The sequence below is a fragment of the Physcomitrium patens genome, chromosome 3 (genome assembly GCF_059467195.1).
Source record: "Physcomitrium patens ecotype Gransden chromosome 3, ASM5946719v1, whole genome shotgun sequence".
NCBI classification, from domain to species: Eukaryota; Viridiplantae; Streptophyta; class Bryopsida; order Funariales; family Funariaceae; genus Physcomitrium; species Physcomitrium patens.
In genome coordinates, this window is record NC_143412.1 from 5,807,703 (window position 1) to 5,832,411 (window position 24,709).

Genomic DNA, 24,709 nt, shown 5'->3' on the forward strand with positions numbered 1-24,709 from the left:
CATGACAATACTAACATGCACCCGGTGAAACAAATACTCAAGCGCTTTTGAAATCACTGCAACATCAAGTATCTAAATCGATGGATACCCTCATTTTGAGAAGCGGTCTCTCGACGAAAAACCCATTCACAATTCTGTTCCACTACCGGAACAGCACCTTTACTTTGCCCGCATCACATTCCACAAATCACCTCCCTGAAACGAATATCATGTTGCACAAAATGCACCTCTGCGATAGCTACAATCTTAACATTCTTATAACAAAGCATCCCATTCTCATGACGTCTGCTGAAATCCAATCATTCTTGTAACAAAACATCTCATTCAGACAACGATCCCTGCCCTCAAACCACTGCATGCACATCCCACATCACACACCCCCAAACAAACGATGTTTCTCAATTCATCTCCAATTACTCACGCTCAACGCCATCTCAACAATACACTGTACATCCTGCATGGTCCTTCACAACTGATCCTGCCCGCCTCTCGCAGGCCTACCGCTTAGCCATCTCATCCCAGCACGAAATTGTATACCAGCTTCCCCAGCCCCATCGCCGTCCCAGCTCCGCTACACAAGCGAACTCCGCCACAGTATCATACACACGCAGCCACCCCACGGCGATGCTATCCACCGCCCATGATCCCTCCGCGCCTGCCTGCCTGCCTGCCTGCCTACCTACATACATTTAGTGGAACACGGGAGCTCCGCGGATCAGCTCCGTGACAACCAGCGACAAGAATCCCAGCATCGCCAGCCGCCCGTTCCATCGCTCAGCCCGCGCCGTGAACGGCCCGAAGCTGCGAGCATCCGTCGACTCGCCGTTCATGATCGGCACCAGCGACGCGTACGTGAACAGCTGCACCGCGCCCACGAAGTACACCAGCCCGCTCGTGGTGGGGTTGAACAGCTGCTCCGCCACCGTCAATCCCGTCGCCTTCTCCGCGAAGAACGCCCACACGATGCCCAACATCGCCAGCCGGCAGTTGATGGTCTCGGGGGCAGCCCCGTCGAACGCGAACACGCTGAAGAAGGACTTGTCGCCGGTCTCGGGCCGCCTCTCGATCTCGGGGCGGGGGGTGAACCCCACAGCCTGGTCGAACCCCGGGGTGGGCTTGGCGCCGAAATACGAGCGCTGCTCCGACTCGTTGGTCTCCATGTTCTTCAGGATCTCGCCCTCCGTGATGTCCTTCTTCGTGCTCTCATTGATGGTTTCCCGCAGGCCCTTGCCCGCCTCGCATCGAACTCGTCCGGCCAGCGACGCGCCCAGTCTGGGTCGGTCCACCACGCGGGAAGCAGCGCTGGACAGCCTCGTGGAGGAGGGGGCCAGGGCCATGAGGCCGCCGGCCATGGTTGCAGCGGCAGACATCTGAGACATCGCGGCGGCCATCGTCCTGTTCTACTCACGAATACGAGAGGCAATCAATCGGCCTCCTAAATCGCGCGGAGGAAAGAGTGCGCTGCACAGCAAAGACAGGCTACTGAATAATAACGTGAATGGTTGTCGATCCGGTTTATTTCGCCGCGCGGTGGAAGGTTGATGGATGTTGCGATGATGACAATTGGGGGCGGAGCGCCTGGGCTTATGTGCAAGGGCCTGTGGGAGAATCTGAGGAAGCCCTGGTGGGGTTGCCGCAGATGGCAATGCGGAAGGTGCGCCCAGCTGCAAGCTGCAGGGCGCGACAGAGAAGGATGGAGATGAGGGGCACAAGAGGATGGCATGTGGCGATGAATCGGAAACATTCGCAAAAGTGAGGGCGTTGGGCGAGGAATACCACCACGTCTGCGGAAATGTGGAGAAAAGCGCATCGAGGCGACTGCCTCTGGATGATAGAGAGCCAAGGCAGACGCCAGGAGGAGGCAGAGCGTCGATGCCTGCGTGGTGCACTCAGACTGGACTCCCTCCAAATTTCGGTTGTTCCGGAGGCACCACGGAGGCATCCAGGCACGGCCTGTTCCTCGCGTCTGGATTGGCCGCAAGAGTGTGCCTCCATCAGGCGCTCATAGGCTGGCTGCGGAGCTCATGTGCGTTTGCTTTCCCCTCGCGTGACCAGATCTCTCGTGCTCAACAGTGTTGACCACCAGCAACACACACAACCTCTCTTTCGAGGTGCAGGTCGCTTCGTTCGGTTTATTCTTAGCTCACCAGTGATATGTATACGAGAATGGATATGTTTTCATTGTTCGGGCTTTTAATCTTTCTATGCCAATATGAGAAGTTCTAGAATTTAAACCATTTAGTTTTAAAATAGTCTCTAAAAAGAAGTAAAATTGGTCTTTGTAGGAGTGGTTGCGATTTATTTGAAGCTCTTTTTTTTTCTTTCTTTTTTCTTTCTTATTTTTATTTATTTATTTATTTTTGTTGTCTGCACATCAAGATTAGATTTGTGGGTTTTAGGCATTTTCATGGTATATATATTTTATAGTTAGAATACAAGCAATGATTTATATTCTGTATTGATATAGCTAGTAGAAGTGATTTATATATGTATGTATGTATGTATTTATACATAAAAGAATGGTATACATGATCCGAGTTTTAGATTTGGAGAATTAGTGATTTTTATGTAAAAGATGAAAAAATGAAAAAAGAAAAAATATATTTAGTTTAAGTTTTCTCAAATTTAGGTTTTTAATAGATTTTTTTTTTTTTTTTTTTTTTGGTTTTATATTTTTGTTTTGGATACAGTTGTACTTAAGAATTTACAAGTATTTTTTTTCTTTTTATATTTATATCCTTAGTTTATATCAAAAACCTTGACTTGTTATTTCATTTTATTTTATCTTTTATGTTTACCACGATTTAGTTTTTTATGTGGAAGTAAATATCAAAGTTTTTGGTTTTGGAATGATATATTAGTTTTTTGGGTATCTTGATTACGATCTAATTGTTCCAGAACGTTATAAGAAGACTTATTTGATGAATTTTAATTCTTTTGAAGATTATTTGATCCAGTACGTAATTTTTTAATGCTGGTAGAAGAGATCTATGTATAAATATAACATCAAATCAGACTACACAAGTAATGTTTTTGGAATGCATCAAGTAATAAACGTAAAATTTATTGGAAAGATAAATGATTAATTAGACTTTATTTTTTTATTATGTATTTCTTCTATTTGAAATTGATGTATTATACTTAGAATATTTTTGTAATGGAAACATACAAAATAAAATTATTAAATTAGAAACTAAGGTAACCAGTGGCATTTTTTTCTAAGAGTACATGTATGTATGTATATATATATATATATATATAGAGAGAGAGAGAGAGAGAGAGAGAGAGAGAGATTTTCAAAAAAAACTGAGATTTCTAAATAAGTTACATAGTGTTTTTAAAAATTGACAACATATATAATAGTATTGTTAAAAGGATCATTATATTATTAACCATTTAAGTATAATGGTTTTTAACTAACAAAGCATACATATTCTTTCAAAATTTTACTTCAAATAAAATTATGTTTCTACTTCAAATTGTAATTTTAGAATCTAAATTCTTCAATACTACTAGCTATGTAAAAAGTTTGATGTTGTTAAATGCTATTAGATATTTGTTTAAATTTGATCTTAAAATATTTTGTATATAGACTTATTGAATTATTTTTTTCTTATTAATTTGGTTTAGCCAACATTTTATTAATTTGAATTCAAAGAGGCACACTACCAAATACAAAAGTTAAAATAAACAAAATTGTTTACTATTTGGTTTAGATTAATTAGTTATCTTGATAACTTGGGACTTATAAGTAACACCAATTGGTATTAATTACAATTGATGTAATCACACCTTTAACATTTGCCCTACATTAGACTTAATTTGATTGGCATTAATGACCAATTTAGGCAACAAGGTTAATTTTTTCTTATCTTTTCATGAACCTCTTCAAGTTAACGAAAAGTCCAATTGAAAAAAAATCCCAACTTTAAATTGTAATATAAATCAATGCAAATATTCTTCCAATATTTATCATTAGTCTAAAAGGTTTTTAATAGTACAAAAGTAGAACACAAAATAGAATGTACACTTTAGTTATAAACCCACTTCTTTTTTTATTACAATAATTTCAATTCAATGTGACATACAAATTGGACATATCACAATAAGATTTGAAGTCTAATTTAACTTTTTTGGTAATGCTCCCAATATTTATTAAGTCCAATAAGAGAGCTTAACAACAACACCATGTCAACTGGATAACCACTTATCCTAGACTTGGCAATATAATTCTCTCCATTTCTTGTCTTTTGTAGACTCATCAAGTAAATTTACTTGCTTTTTGGTATAACCTTCAAAACTCAAAACACTCAAGAATACTTATTAAAAAATATTGCTTTATTTCTAAAATACCCAATATTTCTTAAGTTGATGACATCTTTCAAATTGGAGTGTATTTTTCTACTAGAATTACACTTACTTTATAATGTGTTTGATTATAAGCACGAATTATTTTGTAATAAAAAATCTTTTTGTACAACATATTAAGTAAGAAGGTCTTTAGCATTAGAGACTAATTTAATAAAAATAAATATTAATCTAAATATAATAATTAATATCAATACTTGTAGCTAAGTGCATTAATAGTGAACTCATCTTATTGCTAAAATAGATGTTTTGTAGTTTCTTTTTGTTGTTGTGTATTGACATAGCTATGTGGTAAAATATAATCAAGAGAGATCTTAAACTAATACTTTACTATCTTAGTTTAAGAAGAATTCAAGACATTTAACAAGGTTTTATGAAAGCCTACTAAGGTTTTATTTTGCTTGTCTTTATATCTAGTACGTTAAAGTAGATTAGCAAAGTATTCTTTAAGGCTCTATTTTAGAATAAAAATCCTTATACCACCTTGAACAAGTCAAAAAACTATAAAGATGAGGTGATTAGATAATTAGAACAAATGATTGACTCTAAAGTAATGTTAAGTATAGGATCATGCTAAAAGAATCCTAGGATAAGTTGAATTGATACTTGGGAGACAATTATTTCTAAGTCATAGTCAAAATTAGACTTGTAGCTACTAAAACAATAGCCTAGGGCAAAATAAGGATGCATTTTGGAGATTGGCTTAGAAGATTGGCAAAATTACCTTAAGCTTGTTTTAAATACAAAAGATTGGTTTCAATTTGCTTTGGATTGACTTTGAAAGAACTATTCAAAGTCAGGGTTTGTATTGGCAATTCAGGTTTTACAAAATATAATTAGAGCTAGCTTTCTTGGATGGTTTATGCAATTAAAAAACTACATATGGTTGGAATTTTTTGAGTATATGACTTATTATATATAATAAACATGTGTTAAAATTTATGCTATTGTAACAATGCAAATAAAAGATCTCATATCATAGATACAAAGAGGTACCAAATTTAATAACTTTTAGGATTGGTTACGATTCTTGCAATATTTGAATATCTGCTAAATAAACTAAGATGAATCTTAGCAGGCTATTAGAAGTCTTAATGGCTTAGCTATAAATGAATTTTGAACCAAAATAAATAATTAGAAATTAAAAAATTGATATTAGAACTTCTTTCAAGTTGGAATTTGAAGGACATTAGTGTGGTATTTTTGGCTTTTTTCACACAATATATGAATATGATTGAGCTAAATTTTTGTAATTTTATAGAATGCTTATAGTGGTATAAGTGTGCAAAAATTCACACTTGTTAAATAGTGTATTTCAAAGCTATAGCTATATAAAGTTTAGTGACTAGAGTTCTAATTTTAAAGGAAAATTTGATATTGCAAACAAATAAACATAACAAAGTAATAAGAGTTTCTACATGGTTATGATAAAAAAGAAGAGTGTATTTGAACACATTATATTTTTATTAAAATATCTTGAACTAGAAATACATAACATTGCTCTTAATTAGTCCAAACCTATAAGAGTTTCTTAGGTAGTTGCAAAATTTAACTCTACCTTCCATAATCAAATGCCCAATGTATTTTGAAACAAGACAACACATAATATAATAATTATTATAATAACTTCTTATGAAAGTTATTAAACTTATAACTCAATGTTGTGTAATTTTGTTTTTTGTATCAATTTGACGAGATAAAAGCAAGCTCTTTGTTTTTAAAAATAAAAATAAAAACAAAAATATTACTTTAATTGATCTAAAGTATGAAGGAGCATCCATCATCTCAACTTATAAAACCTCTTTTGTAACACAATGTACATATTCAACATTTGTTACTCATTTGCAAAACTTTGTTTCTTACTTTGAAATGTTAGAATACTTTGATAATAAGGTTGTATCCAAAAAGAAAACTTTAATGAAATTTGAAGTCTTTTTAAATCATGAAAACATTTAAAAATTTATTTTAGACATCATTGGTTGCATTGCACAACTTTGAAAATCTAAATATTAATACACTTTGATTCATATCTTTAATTATTTTATACTTGATTCACATTTAGAGTTTATAATTTCTAATATAAGTTATATGGGTGAAGTAACAAATTTATATTGTAGTGTTATCTTCTATAAAAGACATTTATTTTCATTTATATTTCTATGAACTTTTAAATTCAAACCTTTCTTTCAACACAAATTCTCTTCTTTCCCTTCTTTTATTAACAAATAAGGTTGTTTAAATCTCTAATGTCTTGTCTGGTATATATATAACTATTCTTGAACTCATTTTCTATCATTTAGAAAAACGCTTTCAAATAGATATTAAAAGTTGTAATCCACTAAGGTGCCACATTGACCATCTTCTTGTGTGTGTTAAAGTCATTACACTATGTATCTTCCAGTTTTTGAAATATCTTCAATACTATTCTTAAAACACATGGAATTCGTGAGGAAACTTGATGTTAAACACAACATCTACAAATAAGTGTGTCTCAGACCTGACAAAAGAGTAAGCACAGCAAATAAAATAACCTTGGTCTCAAACCCAAAGAATCAATCGCACTCTGAACCCATCCACTCACTTCAGATTGTGATATTTTGACATAGATTCAAATTTTCAAACTGGACAAGATACTAACTCAATAAAGAAAAGTGAAACCCATACAACAGAGCCAATATTGTGACAGAATCCTGCGAGCAGTGTTAAAGATGGAAACCACAAAGAGAGGGGGCAATTCTGTGGCTGCAGCGCAGCCGTCGTCGATGGCCAGGAGGGTACGTGACGGACGACGCGGTGGAAGAGCTACAGCCGAAGGTTCAATCCACGGACACCGTCGCGCCCCATCGTAGCGCTGCACATCCCACCCCATCGCCTGCTCACGCGAAATCTGGAAACGTGGTGAACTCTGTTGAGCCAAACCGTCGCTTTACACTACACAGAGCCGTTCACTGCCACATGCCACACGATTTACCTCTCGCATTCCCCTCCTGACCACAACCATGCTCTGTCGAGCCCTGCAGCTTGCATCTGGCTGCTTCCTCTGCATGCCCATCTACGGCGCTCGCATTCTGGAACAAACGGGCTCAGGCAAATGAACCTCGTGTATAAATGACGCGGTTTCATGTTACTTCAACAGATCCTAAATCGTTTTGCAGCAGTTCTCATAGTTTTGCAAACGACCAACTAAGAAATTGAGCCTTCAATCGGATATCTCGCATTATCATCAATCCAGAAGAGATTTAGGAGGCCGATTGATTGCCTCTCATATTCGTGAGTAGAACAGGACGATGGCCGCCGCGATGTCTCAGATGTCTGCCGCTGCAACCATGGCCGGCGGCCTCATGGCCCTGGCCCCCTCCTCCACGAGGCTGTCCAGCGCTGCTTCCCGCGTGGTGGACCGACCCAGACTGGGCGCGTCGCTGGCCGGACGAGTTCGATGCGAGGCGGGCAAGGGCCTGCGGGAAACCATCAATGAGAGCACGAAGAAGGACATCACGGAGGGCGAGATCCTGAAGAACATGGAGACCAACGAGTCGGAGCAGCGCTCGTATTTCGGCGCCAAGCCCACCCCGGGGTTCGACCAGGCTGTGGGGTTCACCCCCCGCCCCGAGATCGAGAGGCGGCCCGAGACCGGCGACAAGTCCTTCTTCAGCGTGTTCGCGTTCGACGGGGCTGCCCCCGAGACCATCAACTGCCGGCTGGCGATGTTGGGCATCGTGTGGGCGTTCTTCGCGGAGAAGGCGACGGGATTGACGGTGGCGGAGCAGCTGTTCAACCCCACCACGAGCGGGCTGGTGTACTTCGTGGGCGCGGTGCAGCTGTTCACGTACGCGTCGCTGGTGCCGATCATGAACGGCGAGTCGACGGATGCTCGCAGCTTCGGGCCGTTCACGGCGCGGGCTGAGCGATGGAACGGGCGGCTGGCGATGCTGGGATTCTTGTCGCTGGTTGTCACGGAGCTGATCCGCGGAGCTCCCGTGTTCCACTAAATGTATGTAGGTAGGCAGGCAGGCAGGCAGGCAGGCGCGGAGGGATCATGGGCGGTGGATAGCATCGCCGTGGGGTGGCTGCGTGTGTATGATACTGTGGCGGAGTTCGCTTGTGTAGCGGAGCTGGGACGGCGATGGGGCTGGGGAAGCTGGTATACAATTTCGTGCTGGGATGAGATGGCTAAGCGGTAGGCCTGCGAGAGGCGGGCAGGATCAGTTGTGAAGGACCATGCAGGATGTACAGTGTATTGTTGAGATGGCGTTGAGCGTGAGTAATTGGAGATGAATTGAGAAACATCGTTTGTTTGGGGGTGTGTGATGTGGGATGTGCATGCAGTGGTTTGAGGGCAGGGATCGTTGTCTGAATGAGATGTTTTGTTACAAGAATGATTGGATTTCAGCAGACGTCATGAGAATGGGATGCTTTGTTATAAGAATGTTAAGATTGTAGCTATCGCAGAGGTGCATTTTGTGCAACATGATATTCGTTTCAGGGAGGTGATTTGTGGAATGTGATGCGGGCAAAGTAAAGGTGCTGTTCCGGTAGTGGAACAGAATTGTGAATGGGTTTTTCGTCGAGAGACCGCTTCTCAAAATGAGGGTATCCATCGATTTAGATACTTGATGTTGCAGTGATTTCAAAAGCGCTTGAGTATTTGTTTCACCGGGTGCATGTTAGTATTGTCATGAAGAGTTGGATGACGGGTTTATAGTTATGTAAAACGCCGTTGCAGTAGTGATCTTCTAATGCAAATGGTGTGAATTTGTTACTGCAATGGAAGTAAAAAATTGAAAACAGTGTTGCAATTGTCCAGGTGGTGATGTAGGAGCGGTGTAGTTGTGGTTGAGATTGTTGGTCATGAGAATTATGTATATTTTGCGCTATATTTCTTTTGCTTGAGATAACCAAGTAAGGGTGCAACTTTTTGCAGCAGCATGGGCTATAATTGCTAGTGTAATGGCATGGACTTTGAAGAGAACTTTAAGGAAGTTTGTGTGAAATGCTTTCTATAGTTGTTAGTTGTGATTACAACTTTTTGTATGCTATAGCATTTAGAATAGACATCGGGGGTAAATGGAATGTTCTTTAATAAATCATGACATTAGAGCATTGTGAGTAAAAATATAATTTTAGATTTTAATTATATGGTTAGTAATTGGTATCAAATAAACATATATTTGTTTTATAAATTTATAACAATAAGGTGTTTTATACTAAAGTGAATTGGGTGATATTTTTTCTTTGATGATATCTCAAAATATTGTGACATATTTCCAAATATTACTTGATACTATAGAATCACCCACATTGTGTAATGGATAACTTTGGAATCTAAATTTAAAAAGAAGGGCCAATGAAATCACTAAAATTGCCTTGCTTGCTTTAACTATGTATCTCTGCCTTAACTGCCTTGACTCTTCCAAATCACTAAAATGTCAAGTGATATTTTAGAAACTTGAAGAGGGTAATGAAGTTTGAAAGGTGATGTTTTGGGAGGTATCATTTTTAGTGATCCATGATATTTAGTTTCCTAAAAACCAAAAACTCGTAATATTTATTGATCCAAAAATATTAAGTCTAAATTTCTTTTTTAGGAAGGTTTGTATATCAAGGGAAGAATAGAATAAGGTAACTTTCACTTTCGATATTTATTACTTTTAGGTGGTAGTTGCTGCTCTTATTAATAATTTCTATAGTTTGACTTTTATACTCTGGAAAGCATATTCTTTGATATTGTATATACTAAAGATATACTAACTAAATTTGTGATGTTGTCATGGTTTTCCAAAAAGTTTAGTTTGTCAATATTAGGATACTATCTTATACATTAGTAAAAAACTTTTGCAATCAAGTTCTTCAAAATTGATTCTACATTAATATTACAACAAAGTCTAGAAATAAAAGAAAATTGTTGAGTGATGAAATATTGTAGGGGATAATTTACCTTTTACAAATCAAGTCATGGACTTGCCATACAATTAACTGCATATGTAAAACAATTCAATCTGATTTATATATATTTTTATATATTGTAAATAAATAACATATTATTATTGATGATTTCAAAAAATGGTAATTAATAACCATTCATTTTTATTTTTTTAAATTTTTGGTGTTAATATGATAGACTTCTTCTATCAAATACATGGAAGTATTCACATTGAGATTACTTTTTAAAAATAAAAATATATTTGAATTAAATTTTGAGAATTAAACTTTTTAAGCATATCAAACTGATATAGGTACTTGTTGATTTTACAACAAGTTTTCAAACTTATATATGAAAATACTATTTGATTTTTTAAAAATATCACAAACACTTAATTTTGTATATTCAATACCTTATATACACTTATAATTTTTGCAATGAAGTTTCATCATTTCATAAATTTAATTACTTGATATTTGATAATTAACTTTATCAACTATGTAGAATATTAACCACATGATATATGATAAATTTTTTCCAATTTTCATGTATCAATGAAAAATTCACATGGCATCAAGAAAAAAATTTGATTTTTGTGTCAAATACAGATGAATTTTGGATTTTTATAACTCATATTTATTATCATACCTTTTTTTTTTTAATTTTTCAAAATGGATTTATTTACTTAATTTATTTGAAATAAATGATATCTTCAATTGAATAAACATACACACACATAAATGTACAGTCAATCTGTATATGTTCTTGATAATACTTGAAAATTACATCATTGAGCAACCTTGTTCTCAATAATAAACACTATTTTCCAAATCGATACATTATTGAAACCAATGAGCATATAAACCTAGGATGTTATTATGGTATAATTTATAGATACACAAAAAATTGGTCCTAAGGAGGATCAAGGAATTCATATTAATTGTAGTGAAAACATCATTTCCATCAACTAAATTATTAGAGCACAAATTCATGTGATCTGTTGAGAATCTCAACTTTCAAGGGGTTGGAAGTGTTGGAAGGGAGTTTTGTTCTCCTATCATTGATTCTCTCTGTTTTTTTTGTTGAAATACCAAGTGTGGTGTATATTTTAGTACACTCCTCTAGTGAAAAGAATATCAACATATAAATGTTAAGCTTAAAATTTCATTGTAAGAATTTCTCCTTAACCATTGAAGGCTGTTTTATCTTGAATTGTCACTATCATCAATATATTGATGTTTGTCCCAAATGTCTAAGTACGTCCCTTACAAACAATAACCATACAAACTCAACTGATAATTTGTGATAAAAATTAAAAAATACTAACATGAATAAACACAATAAAACTACGTTTTTTGTTGAATCAAATGTTTGTTGGTTCTAATATCTAGTTGCAATATATTGAAGAGAAACAATAAGAATAGTCTTAAATATAGATGAAAATAGTATACCAAAGGGAGTTAAAACACCCACCACAACCTCATTTGTTTGCAAGATTGTCTCTTCCAAGTTCTCTTGACTTGATCAGTTCTGTTTAGATAGATAAGAGAATTCATATGCTTTGGTTTGCAAAAGTAGTCAATCAATTGTATTGCAAGGATCCTATATTGTGTGCCATCTAGCATTAACTTGAGACATCATTCAAATCCATATTCTTGAATATCATGCAAAATATATCTGATATCAAGCACAATGAAAAGCAAATATCAAATAAGCAGCATAAAACTTTTGGCAACCTCATTTTCAAATATAATAGAAGCTCTCAACTATTCTAAATTCAAGTGATAAAAACTTGGTTTGCGTAACAAATCAATGAACATCAAAGTTGATTCTGTAATAATAACTAATTACTATTTGATTTATACAATAATAACCAATAAGCATCAAATTGCCATCTTGTCAAACAAATTGAGTTTCTACTCACTTGATTATATCACTTGCTTCACATCTTCTTGCAACTAATCCATTTCCATGCACAAAATATACAATGACCATCTTCTTTAATCCTTGGCTACTAAATATATGGAAAAGGCTACAGTTAGCCACAAATGAAGCAAGATTTGACATTACCTTTTTGATTTGGATAGTTGCCCTTGCCTTGACATGAATAGAGTGCTGAATCTTTACTTTGAGGCTCCTTTTCTTTCTTCTTGGTTACTTCATGGATAAGTCTTGCCGTCACATAGTCCATTATAAGCTCTTTTAGCTTAATAGACTCTAATGCCACAATAAGGTAGTTGTAAGATTTAGAAAGGCTCATCAGCAAGGTCATGACAATATCACTTTCTTTTAAAGGCTTGTCAACAATTGATAGTTGGTTTGCAAGAGCCTTTACCTTATTCACATGAGTCATGAAATCTTCACCTTCTTCCAACTTGCAAGTAAAGAACTTCCTCCTTGTAAAGATGATGTTGAATAAGTTCTTGCTCTCATAGATGTTGCAAAGAATCTTCCATGCTTTCGCTAATTCTTTGCAAGAGATAATGTGGAAGAAGTTGGCTTCATCCACATTGATTGCAACCCATCCAAAAGCCTTCTTTTCATGACGTTTTAACTCCTTCTTCTCCTTCATATCAGCATCTTTGCTTGGAGCCTCTTCACTTTCATCTACAATATTCCAAAGATCCAAAGACACCAACAAAAGCTCTATTTTTACCTTCCAATGGTAGAAATTCTCACCTCTGAACTTCTCAATTACTTTCAATCCTTCACCTTTATATGAAGCCATGTCGAAGGGAGAGATGTATTAAAAAAAATTGAAACAAGAAGTCCTAATGTTCTCAAAATCAGCAAGAAAGTATTGCTGCGATAGAATCACATAATCCTTCTTTGTGAACAAACTAATATTCTTCTTTTCAAAATCACTCTCAACTCCACTTCTAAGGCTTTTCACAAGTCTAATGACCTATCTAAATGTCTCAAATCTGAATTTCTACTCAAATATCACTCTTATGCTCACAAATCACATCTATATATCATAAGAGGTCTTTTAAGCACAATCAACACCTTTAAAACATGAAACTACAAAGTGAAACCACAAAGGATCTATCTCAGCAATAGCACAATGTAAGTGTTCTATAAATTTTTCTTAAAGAGAAAAATCAAATACCAACACCAAAATGCTCTTAACCACTAGTAAAAGCAAACCACAAGACACTCTTGATGGTTGAGAGGTCCTATAAACCATCTTTGAAGAGAACAAAGATTAAAGTATGTGGCAAATACAATTTGCTACATCTTAGATTTCTTCAACATATGATGACCGCTCCTTGTGGAACTTAACCTTAGAAATGCGGATAATGTCACAAACATACACATATAAACCAATAATTACTTATATGGTTAGATAAAAGTAAATAAAAGTAAATTAATTCTAGAATATCTTTTATGAAAGCTTCTTAGAAGCTTCATAGATGTTGCTTTGATTTTATATGTATCTATAATTAATTTTTTAGGTTAGAAACGTGGCCAATAAGTTAACCATGTGCTATATATGTTGGTAGCTTGAAGAACAAGCTAACCATATGGCGTACACATAAAAAATCTTGCCTTGTAAGCTAAGGCATGTGTCTTGCAAAGTCAATACATATTAGAGGTCCTAAAGAATATTGCTACATAGCTCTTAATTAGACAATATATATAAAGGCAAGAATAAAGCCCTCTTCACTCTTATCAATTCTTTTCTTGCTTATAATCTAAATTCAAGAGTTTCTAGTTTCTTTATCTTTTGGCAATAGCCATTCTAATATCCTTTTAATATATATACTACTTTATTTCTATTTTGTCATTTTTCTTTTTACACAAATTTTTCAGATTTATGCATCTTTTTTCCAGTTCATGTCCTTGACAAATTGCTATTGTCAAAGACAAGACGACCATAAAGTCTTGAAACAAGACTAAGGACTAGAAAGGCATTGAGAAGAGGGAAGAAGGCTTCACTCTTGCTTCCATATATACTCTCTAACAAGGAGTTATATTGCAATATTCTATTCAACATCCAACACGTGTTAACTTTGTTATATACATGACTTAACTTGCAATGCAAGATATGTATATATGTGCCACATAATAAGCTTGTTCCACAAGCTACTAATGCATATGTTATGTGGCTAACTTGTTGATCAAGTTTTTAGGCTATCAATTAACTACAAACACATGTAAAGTCAAAGCAGTGTCTATGAAGCTTCTAGAAAGTTATTTTAGAAGATATTATGAAATTAATTTATATGTACTTACTTCTACTTAATCTTATTGATAAATATTAGAAAAAATATATATATCCGTGATAATATATAATATTTATTTCTTTCACATATATGTATAAGTATATATTGTAGATAGATAATTATATTATTAAATTCACTTGATTTTATATAAATTAGCTATTAAAATTAATATTTTCATACTAATTTTTTGTAACGATAATCACATAATTTCAAAATAAGTTAAATATTATCAAAGTAATAATTTATTTTTAATAGAATAACTTGCAAAGCTTACAATCATATAATACTTGATAATATAAAGATCTTATTTAAGCAAGAATTTTTAATATTTGATATTTTAAAAGATATCTCCATTGTAAAAAAATTAAATATTATAAAATCTTATAATTATAAAATATAATAATACTATTTCAAAAAAATGATCAAAAATATTTTATAGCTTAGAATTTAAAATAATATATAATTGATACTATATAAAATTTTATTAATTGATTTTAATTTAATCATTTTTTATTATTTTTTATAATAAATTAAATTTTGATCAATACTATCAATCAATAAATCTTACATTGTAATTCCTAAACTTTATATTTAAAATAGAATTATATCTATCAAAGATATGCCTAAATATCAGTGCAAAGATTTTTGTCCAAAAAGTTAATATAGTCTAGAATTCACAGTTCATTTTATAGTTGATCATATCAAAAGACTATGTTGTGCTAGATTGCTGGTGATAGCATTGGAGTGGCAAGAAGGGAATTAAGTAGGATAAAAGAGCAACAATGCTTATAATTTTTTGATTTATTTTCAAGCTCAAGTGTAAAAAATACTTGATTTGTGTTTTTGATCCATTGCATACTGAAAATTTTGCCTTTGATTGCCTATATTATGTTCAAAAGCAGATAATACCTTGATCAAAATAGAGTGATATTTATAATTCATGTTTTTGATTGTTGAATTTATGAAATTGATATCTTTTGGCATTATCTTTTGGTAGGGATCACACATAATTGGAAGTCATGCACATCACTGGTATTACATCTCAAAGGCTAACTGTAGCCTTTTCCATATATTTAGTAGCCAAGGATTAAAGAAGATGGTCATTGTATATTTTGTGCATGGAAATGGATTAGTTGCAAGAAGATGTGAAGCAAGTGATATAATCAAGTGAGTAGAAACTCAATTTGTCTGACAAGATGGCAATTTGATGCTTATTGGTTATTATTGTATAAATCAAATAGTAATTAGTTATTATTACACAATCAACTTTGATGTTCATTGATTTGTTACGCAAACCAAGTTTTTATCACTTGAATTTAGAATAGTTGAGAGCTTCTATTATATTTGAAAATGAGGTTGCCAAAAGTTTTATGCTGCTTATTTGATATTTGCTTTTCATTGTGCTTGATATCAGATATATTTTGCATGATATTCAAGAATATGGATTTGAATGATGTCTCAAGTTAATGCTAGATGGCACACAATATAGGATCCTTGCAATACAATTGATTGACTACTTTTGCAAACCAAAGCATATGAATTCTCTTATCTATCTAAACAGAACTGATCAAGTCAAGAGAACTTGGAAGAGACAATCTTGCAAACAAATGAGGTTGTGGTGGGTGTTTTAACTCCCTTTGGTATACTATTTTCATCTATATTTAAGACTATTCTTATTGTTTCTCTTCAATATATTGCAACTAGATATTAGAACCAACAAACATTTGATTCAACAAAAAACGTAGTTTTATTGTGTTTATTCATGTTAGTATTTTTTAATTTTTATCACAAATTATCAGTTGAGTTTGTATGGTTATTGTTTGTAAGGGACGTACTTAGACATTTGGGACAAACATCAATATATTGATGATAGTGACAATTCAAGATAAAACAGCCTTCAATGGTTAAGGAGAAATTCTTACAATGAAATTTTAAGCTTAACATTTATATGTTGATATTCTTTTCACTAGAGGAGTGTACTAAAATATACACCACACTTGGTATTTCAACAAAAAAAACAGAGAGAATCAATGATAGGAGAACAAAACTCCCTTCCAACACTTCCAACCCCTTGAAAGTTGAGATTCTCAACAGATCACATGAATTTGTGCTCTAATAATTTAGTTGATGGAAATGATGTTTTCACTACAATTAATATGAATTCCTTGATCCTCCTTAGGACCAATTTTTTGTGTATCTATAAATTATACCATAATAACATCCTAGGTTTATATGCTCATTGGTTTCAATAATGTATCGATTTGGAAAATAGTGTTTATTATTGAGAACAAGGTTGCTCAATGATGTAATTTTCAAGTATTATCAAGAACATATACAGATTGACTGTACATTTATGTGTGTGTATGTTTATTCAATTGAAGATATCATTTATTTCAAATAAATTAAGTAAATAAATCCATTTTGAAAAATTAAAAAAAAAAAGGTATGATAATAAATATGAGTTATAAAAATCCAAAATTCATCTGTATTTGACACAAAAATCAAATTTTTTTCTTGATGCCATGTGAATTTTTCATTGATACATGAAAATTGGAAAAAATTTATCATATATCATGTGGTTAATATTCTACATAGTTGATAAAGTTAATTATCAAATATCAAGTAATTAAATTTATGAAATGATGAAACTTCATTGCAAAAATTATAAGTGTATATAAGGTATTGAATATACAAAATTAAGTGTTTGTGATATTTTTAAAAAATCAAATAGTATTTTCATATATAAGTTTGAAAACTTGTTGTAAAATCAACAAGTACCTATATCAGTTTGATATGCTTAAAAAGTTTAATTCTCAAAATTTAATTCAAATATATTTTTATTTTTAAAAAGTAATCTCAATGTGAATACTTCCATGTATTTGATAGAAGAAGTCTATCATATTAACACCAAAAATTTAAAAAAATAAAAATGAATGGTTATTAATTACCATTTTTTGAAATCATCAATAATAATATGTTATTTATTTACAATATATAAAAATATATATAAATCAGATTGAATTGTTTTACATATGCAGTTAATTGTATGGCAAGTCCATGACTTGATTTGTAAAAGGTAAATTATCCCCTACAATATTTCATCACTCAACAATTTTCTTTTATTTCTAGACTTTGTTGTAATATTAATGTAGAATCAATTTTGAAGAACTTGATTGCAAAAGTTTTTTACTAATGTATAAGATAGTATCCTAATATTGACAAACTAAACTTTTTGGAAAACCATGACAACATCACAAATTTAGTTAGTATATCTTTAGTATATACAATATCAAAGAATATGCTTTCCAGAGTATAAAAGTCAAACTATAGAAATTATTAATAAGAGCAGCAACTACCACCTAAAAGTAATAAATATCGAAAGTGAAAGTTACCTTATTCTATTCTTCCCTTGATATACAAACCTTCCTAAAAAAGAAATTTAGACTTAATATTTTTGGATCAATAAATATTACGAGTTTTTGGTTTTTAGGAAACTAAATATCATGGATCACTAAAAATGATACCTCCCAAAACATCACCTTTCAAACTTCATTACCCTCTTCAAGTTTCTAAAATATCACTTGACATTTTAGTGATTTGGAAGAGTCAAGGCAGTTAAGGCAGAGATACATAGTTAAAGCAAGCAAGGCAATTTTAGTGATTTCATTGGCCCTTCTTTTTAAATTTAGATTCCAAAGTTATCCATTACACAATGTGGGTGATTCTATAGTATCAAGTAATATTTGGAAATATGTCACAATATTTTGAGATATCATCAAAGAAAAAATATCACCCAATTCACTTTAGTATAAAACACCTTATTGTTATAAATTTATAAAACAAATATATGTTTATTTGATACCAATTACTAACCATATAATTAAAATCTAAAATTATATTTTTACTCACAATGCTCTAATGTCATGATTTATTAAAGAACATTCCATTTACCCCCGATGTCTATTCTAAATGCTATAGCATACAAAAAGTTGTAATCACAACTAACAACTATAGAAAGCATTTCACACAAACTTCCTTAAAGTTCTCTTCAAAGTCCATGCCATTACACTAGCAATTATAGCCCATGCTGCTGCAAAAAGTTGCACCCTTACTTGGTTATCTCAAGCAAAAGAAATATAGCGCAAAATATACATAATTCTCATGACCAACAATCTCAACCACAACTACACCGCTCCTACATCACCACCTGGACAATTGCAACACTGTTTTCAATTTTTTACTTCCATTGCAGTAACAAATTCACACCATTTGCATTAGAAGATCACTACTGCAACGGCGTTTTACATAACTATAAACCCGTCATCCAACTCTTCATGACAATACTAACATGCACCCGGTGAAACAAATACTCAAGCGCTTTTGAAATCACTGCAACATCAAGTATCTAAATCGATGGATACCCTCATTTTGAGAAGCGGTCTCTCGACGAAAAACCCATTCACAATTCTGTTCCACTACCGGAACAGCACCTTTACTTTGCCCGCATCACATTCCACAAATCACCTCCCTGAAACGAATATCATGTTGCACAAAATGCACCTCTGCGATAGCTACAATCTTAACATTCTTATAACAAAGCATCCCATTCTCATGACGTCTGCTGAAATCCAATCATTCTTGTAACAAAACATCTCATTCAGACAACGATCCCTGCCCTCAAACCACTGCATGCACATCCCACATCACACACCCCCAAACAAACGATGTTTCTCAATTCATCTCCAATTACTCACGCTCAACGCCATCTCAACAATACACTGTACATCCTGCATGGTCCTTCACAACTGATCCTGCCCGCCTCTCGCAGGCCTACCGCTTAGCCATCTCATCCCAGCACGAAATTGTATACCAGCTTCCCCAGCCCCATCGCCGTCCCAGCTCCGCTACACAAGCGAACTCCGCCACAGTATCATACACACGCAGCCACCCCACGGCGATGCTATCCACCGCCCATGATCCCTCCGCGCCTGCCTGCCTGCCTGCCTGCCTACCTACATACATTTAGTGGAACACGGGAGCTCCGCGGATCAGCTCCGTGACAACCAGCGACAAGAATCCCAGCATCGCCAGCCGCCCGTTCCATCGCTCAGCCCGCGCCGTGAACGGCCCGAAGCTGCGAGCATCCGTCGACTCGCCGTTCATGATCGGCACCAGCGACGCGTACGTGAACAGCTGCACCGCGCCCACGAAGTACACCAGCCCGCTCGTGGTGGGGTTGAACAGCTGCTCCGCCACCGTCAATCCCGTCGCCTTCTCCGCGAAGAACGCCCACACGATGCCCAACATCGCCAGCCGGCAGTTGATGGTCTCGGGGGCAGCCCCGTCGAACGCGAACACGCTGAAGAAGGACTTGTCGCCGGTCTCGGGCCGCCTCTCGATCTCGGGGCGGGGGGTGAACCCCACAGCCTGGTCGAACCCCGGGGTGGGCTTGGCGCCGAAATACGAGCGCTGCTCCGACTCGTTGGTCTCCATGTTCTTCAGGATCTCGCCCTCCGTGATGTCCTTCTTCGTGCTCTCATTGATGGTTTCCCGCAGGCCCTTGCCCGCCTCGCATCGAACTCGTCCGGCCAGCGACGCGCCCAGTCTGGGTCGGTCCACCACGCGGGAAGCAGCGCTGGACAGCCTCGTGGAGGAGGGGGCCAGGGCCATGAGGCCGCCGGCCATGGTTGCAGCGGCAGACATCTGAGACATCGCGGCGGCCATCGTCCTGTTCTACTCACGAATACGAGAGGCAATCAATCGGCCTCCTAAATCGCGCGGAGGAAAGAGTGCGCTGCACAGCAAAGACAGGCTACTGAATAATAACGTGAATGGTTGTCGATCCGGTTTATTTCGCCGCGCGGTGGAAGGTTGATGGATGTTGCGATGATGACAATTGGGGGCGGAGCGCCTGGGCTTATGTGCAAGGGCCTGTGGGAGAATCTGAGGAAGCCCTGGTGGGGTTGCCGCAGATGGCAATGCGGAAGGTGCGCCCAGCTGCAAGCTGCAGGGCGCGACAGAGAAGGATGGAGATGAGGGGCACAAGAGGATGGCATGTGGCGATGAATCGGAAACATTCGCAAAAGTGAGGGCGTTGGGCGAGGAATACCACCACGTCTGCGGAAATGTGGAGAAAAGCGCATCGAGGCGACTGCCTCTGGATGATAGAGAGCCAAGGCAGACGCCAGGAGGAGGCAGAGCGTCGATGCCTGCGTGGTGCACTCAGACTGGACTCCCTCCAAATTTCGGTTGTTCCGGAGGCACCACGGAGGCATCCAGGCACGGCCTGTTCCTCGCGTCTGGATTGGCCGCAAGAGTGTGCCTCCATCAGGCGCTCATAGGCTGGCTGCGGAGCTCATGTGCGTTTGCTTTCCCCTCGCGTGACCAGATCTCTCGTGCTCAACAGTGTTGACCACCAGCAACACACACAACCTCTCTTTCGAGGTGCAGGTCGCTTCGTTCGGTTTATTCTTAGCTCACCAGTGATATGTATACGAGAATGGATATGTTTTCATTGTTCGGGCTTTTAATCTTTCTATGCCAATATGAGAAGTTCTAGAATTTAAACCATTTAGTTTTAAAATAGTCTCTAAAAAGAAGTAAAATTGGTCTTTGTAGGAGTGGTTGCGATTTATTTGAAGCTCTTTTTTTTTCTTTCTTTTTTCTTTCTTATTTTTATTTATTTATTTATTTTTGTTGTCTGCACATCAAGATTAGATTTGTGGGTTTTAGGCATTTTCATGGTATATATATTTTATAGTTAGAATACAAGCAATGATTTATATTCTGTATTGATATAGCTAGTAGAAGTGATTTATATATGTATGTATGTATGTATTTATACATAAAAGAATGGTATACATGATCCGAGTTTTAGATTTGGAGAATTAGTGATTTTTATGTAAAAGATGAAAAAATGAAAAAAGAAAAAATATATTTAGTTTAAGTTTTCTCAAATTTAGGTTTTTAATAGATTTTTTTTTTTTTTTTTTTTTTTGGTTTTATATTTTTGTTTTGGATACAGTTGTACTTAAGAATTTACAAGTATTTTTTTTCTTTTTATATTTATATCCTTAGTTTATATCAAAAACCTTGACTTGTTATTTCATTTTATTTTATCTTTTATGTTTACCACGATTTAGTTTTTATGTGGAAGTAAATATCAAAGTTTTTGGTTTTGGAATGATATATTAGTTTTTTGGGTATCTTGATTACGATCTAATTGTTCCAGAACGTTATAAGAAGACTTATTTGATGAATTTTAATTCTTTTGAAGATTATTTGATCCAGTACGTAATTTTTTAATGCTGGTAGAAGAGATCTATGTATAAATATAACATCAAATCAGACTACACAAGTAATGTTTTTGGAATGCATCAAGTAATAAACGTAAAATTTATTGGAAAGATAAATGATTAATTAGACTTTATTTTTTTATTATGTATTTCTTCTATTTGAAATTGATGTATTATACTTAGAATATTTTTGTAATGGAAACATACAAAATAAAATTATTAAATTAGAAACTAAGGTAACCAGTGGCATTTTTTTCTAAGAGTACATGTATGTATGTATATATATATATATATATATAGAGAGAGAGAGAGAGAGAGAGAGAGAGAGAGAGATTTTCAAAAAAAACTGAGATTTCTAAATAAGTTACATAGTGTTTTTAAAAATTGACAACATATATAATAGTATTGTTAAAAGGATCATTATATTATTAACCATTTAAGTATAATGGTTTTTAACTAACAAAGCATACATATTCTTTCAAAATTTTACTTCAAATAAAATTATGTTTCTACTTCAAATTGTAATTTTAGAATCTAAATTCTTCAATACTACTAGCTATGTAAAAAGTTTGATGTTGTTAAATGCTATTAGATATTTGTTTAAATTTGATCTTAAAATATTTTGTATATAGACTTATTGAATTATTTTTTTCTTATTAATTTGGTTTAGCCAACATTTTATTAATTTGAATTCAAAGAGGCACACTACCAAATACAAAAGTTAAAATAAACAAAATTGTTTACTATTTGGTTTAGATTAATTAGTTATCTTGATAACTTGGGACTTATAAGTAACACCAATTGGTATTAATTACAATTGATGTAATCACACCTTTAACATTTGCCCTACATTAGACTTAATTTGATTGGCATTAATGACCAATTTAGGCAACAAGGTTAATTTTTTCTTATCTTTTCATGAACCTCTTCAAGTTAACGAAAAGTCCAATTGAAAAAAAATCCCAACTTTAAATTGTAATATAAATCAATGCAAATATTCTTCCAATATTTATCATTAGTCTAAAAGGTTTTTAATAGTACAAAAGTAGAACACAAAATAGAATGTACACTTTAGTTATAAACCCACTTCTTTTTTTATTACAATAATTTCAATTCAATGTGACATACAAATTGGACATATCACAATAAGATTTGAAGTCTAATTTAACTTTTTTGGTAATGCTCCCAATATTTATTAAGTCCAATAAGAGAGCTTAACAACAACACCATGTCAACTGGATAACCACTTATCCTAGACTTGGCAATATAATTCTCTCCATTTCTTGTCTTTTGTAGACTCATCAAGTAAATTTACTTGCTTTTTGGTATAACCTTCAAAACTCAAAACACTCAAGAATACTTATTAAAAAATATTGCTTTATTTCTAAAATACCCAATATTTCTTAAGTTGATGACATCTTTCAAATTGGAGTGTATTTTTCTACTAGAATTACACTTACTTTATAATGTGTTTGATTATAAGCACGAATTATTTTGTAATAAAAAATCTTTTTGTACAACATATTAAGTAAGAAGGTCTTTAGCATTAGAGACTAATTTAATAAAAATAAATATTAATCTAAATATAATAATTAATATCAATACTTGTAGCTAAGTGCATTAATAGTGAACTCATCTTATTGCTAAAATAGATGTTTTGTAGTTTCTTTTTGTTGTTGTGTATTGACATAGCTATGTGGTAAAATATAATCAAGAGAGATCTTAAACTAATACTTTACTATCTTAGTTTAAGAAGAATTCAAGACATTTAACAAGGTTTTATGAAAGCCTACTAAGGTTTTATTTTGCTTGTCTTTATATCTAGTACGTTAAAGTAGATTAGCAAAGTATTCTTTAAGGCTCTATTTTAGAATAAAAATCCTTATACCACCTTGAACAAGTCAAAAAACTATAAAGATGAGGTGATTAGATAATTAGAACAAATGATTGACTCTAAAGTAATGTTAAGTATAGGATCATGCTAAAAGAATCCTAGGATAAGTTGAATTGATACTTGGGAGACAATTATTTCTAAGTCATAGTCAAAATTAGACTTGTAGCTACTAAAACAATAGCCTAGGGCAAAATAAGGATGCATTTTGGAGATTGGCTTAGAAGATTGGCAAAATTACCTTAAGCTTGTTTTAAATACAAAAGATTGGTTTCAATTTGCTTTGGATTGACTTTGAAAGAACTATTCAAAGTCAGGGTTTGTATTGGCAATTCAGGTTTTACAAAATATAATTAGAGCTAGCTTTCTTGGATGGTTTATGCAATTAAAAAACTACATATGGTTGGAATTTTTTGAGTATATGACTTATTATATATAATAAACATGTGTTAAAATTTATGCTATTGTAACAATGCAAATAAAAGATCTCATATCATAGATACAAAGAGGTACCAAATTTAATAACTTTTAGGATTGGTTACGATTCTTGCAATATTTGAATATCTGCTAAATAAACTAAGATGAATCTTAGCAGGCTATTAGAAGTCTTAATGGCTTAGCTATAAATGAATTTTGAACCAAAATAAATAATTAGAAATTAAAAAATTGATATTAGAACTTCTTTCAAGTTGGAATTTGAAGGACATTAGTGTGGTATTTTTGGCTTTTTTCACACAATATATGAATATGATTGAGCTAAATTTTTGTAATTTTATAGAATGCTTATAGTGGTATAAGTGTGCAAAAATTCACACTTGTTAAATAGTGTATTTCAAAGCTATAGCTATATAAAGTTTAGTGACTAGAGTTCTAATTTTAAAGGAAAATTTGATATTGCAAACAAATAAACATAACAAAGTAATAAGAGTTTCTACATGGTTATGATAAAAAAGAAGAGTGTATTTGAACACATTATATTTTTATTAAAATATCTTGAACTAGAAATACA

The 24,709-nt window shown here is 34.3% G+C and overlaps 3 protein-coding genes across 3 annotated transcripts; 1 reads left to right on the forward strand and 2 right to left on the reverse strand.

Moving 5' to 3' along the window:
- Positions 1-394: 394 nt before the first annotated feature.
- On the reverse strand, positions 395-2,314 carry LOC112279830 (early light-induced protein, chloroplastic). The gene has a single exon (XM_090248589.1). It carries the CDS (start codon positions 1,389-1,391, stop codon positions 690-692), a length of 702 nt encoding a protein of 233 aa, XP_090104715.1. The 5' UTR covers positions 1,392-2,314; the 3' UTR covers positions 395-689.
- Positions 2,315-6,962: 4,648 nt separating this feature from the next.
- LOC149989486 (early light-induced protein, chloroplastic-like) lies at positions 6,963-8,652 on the forward strand. Its single transcript, XM_090248588.1, has one exon. The coding sequence runs from the start codon at positions 7,656-7,658 to the stop codon at positions 8,355-8,357; it is 702 nt and encodes a 233-aa protein (XP_090104714.1). The 5' UTR covers positions 6,963-7,655; the 3' UTR covers positions 8,358-8,652.
- A 10,589-nt stretch (positions 8,653-19,241) lies between these two features.
- LOC149989487 (early light-induced protein, chloroplastic-like) lies at positions 19,242-21,161 on the reverse strand. The gene has a single exon (XM_090248590.1). The coding sequence runs from the start codon at positions 20,236-20,238 to the stop codon at positions 19,537-19,539; it is 702 nt and encodes a 233-aa protein (XP_090104716.1). The 5' UTR covers positions 20,239-21,161; the 3' UTR covers positions 19,242-19,536.
- Positions 21,162-24,709: the final 3,548 nt, after the last annotated feature.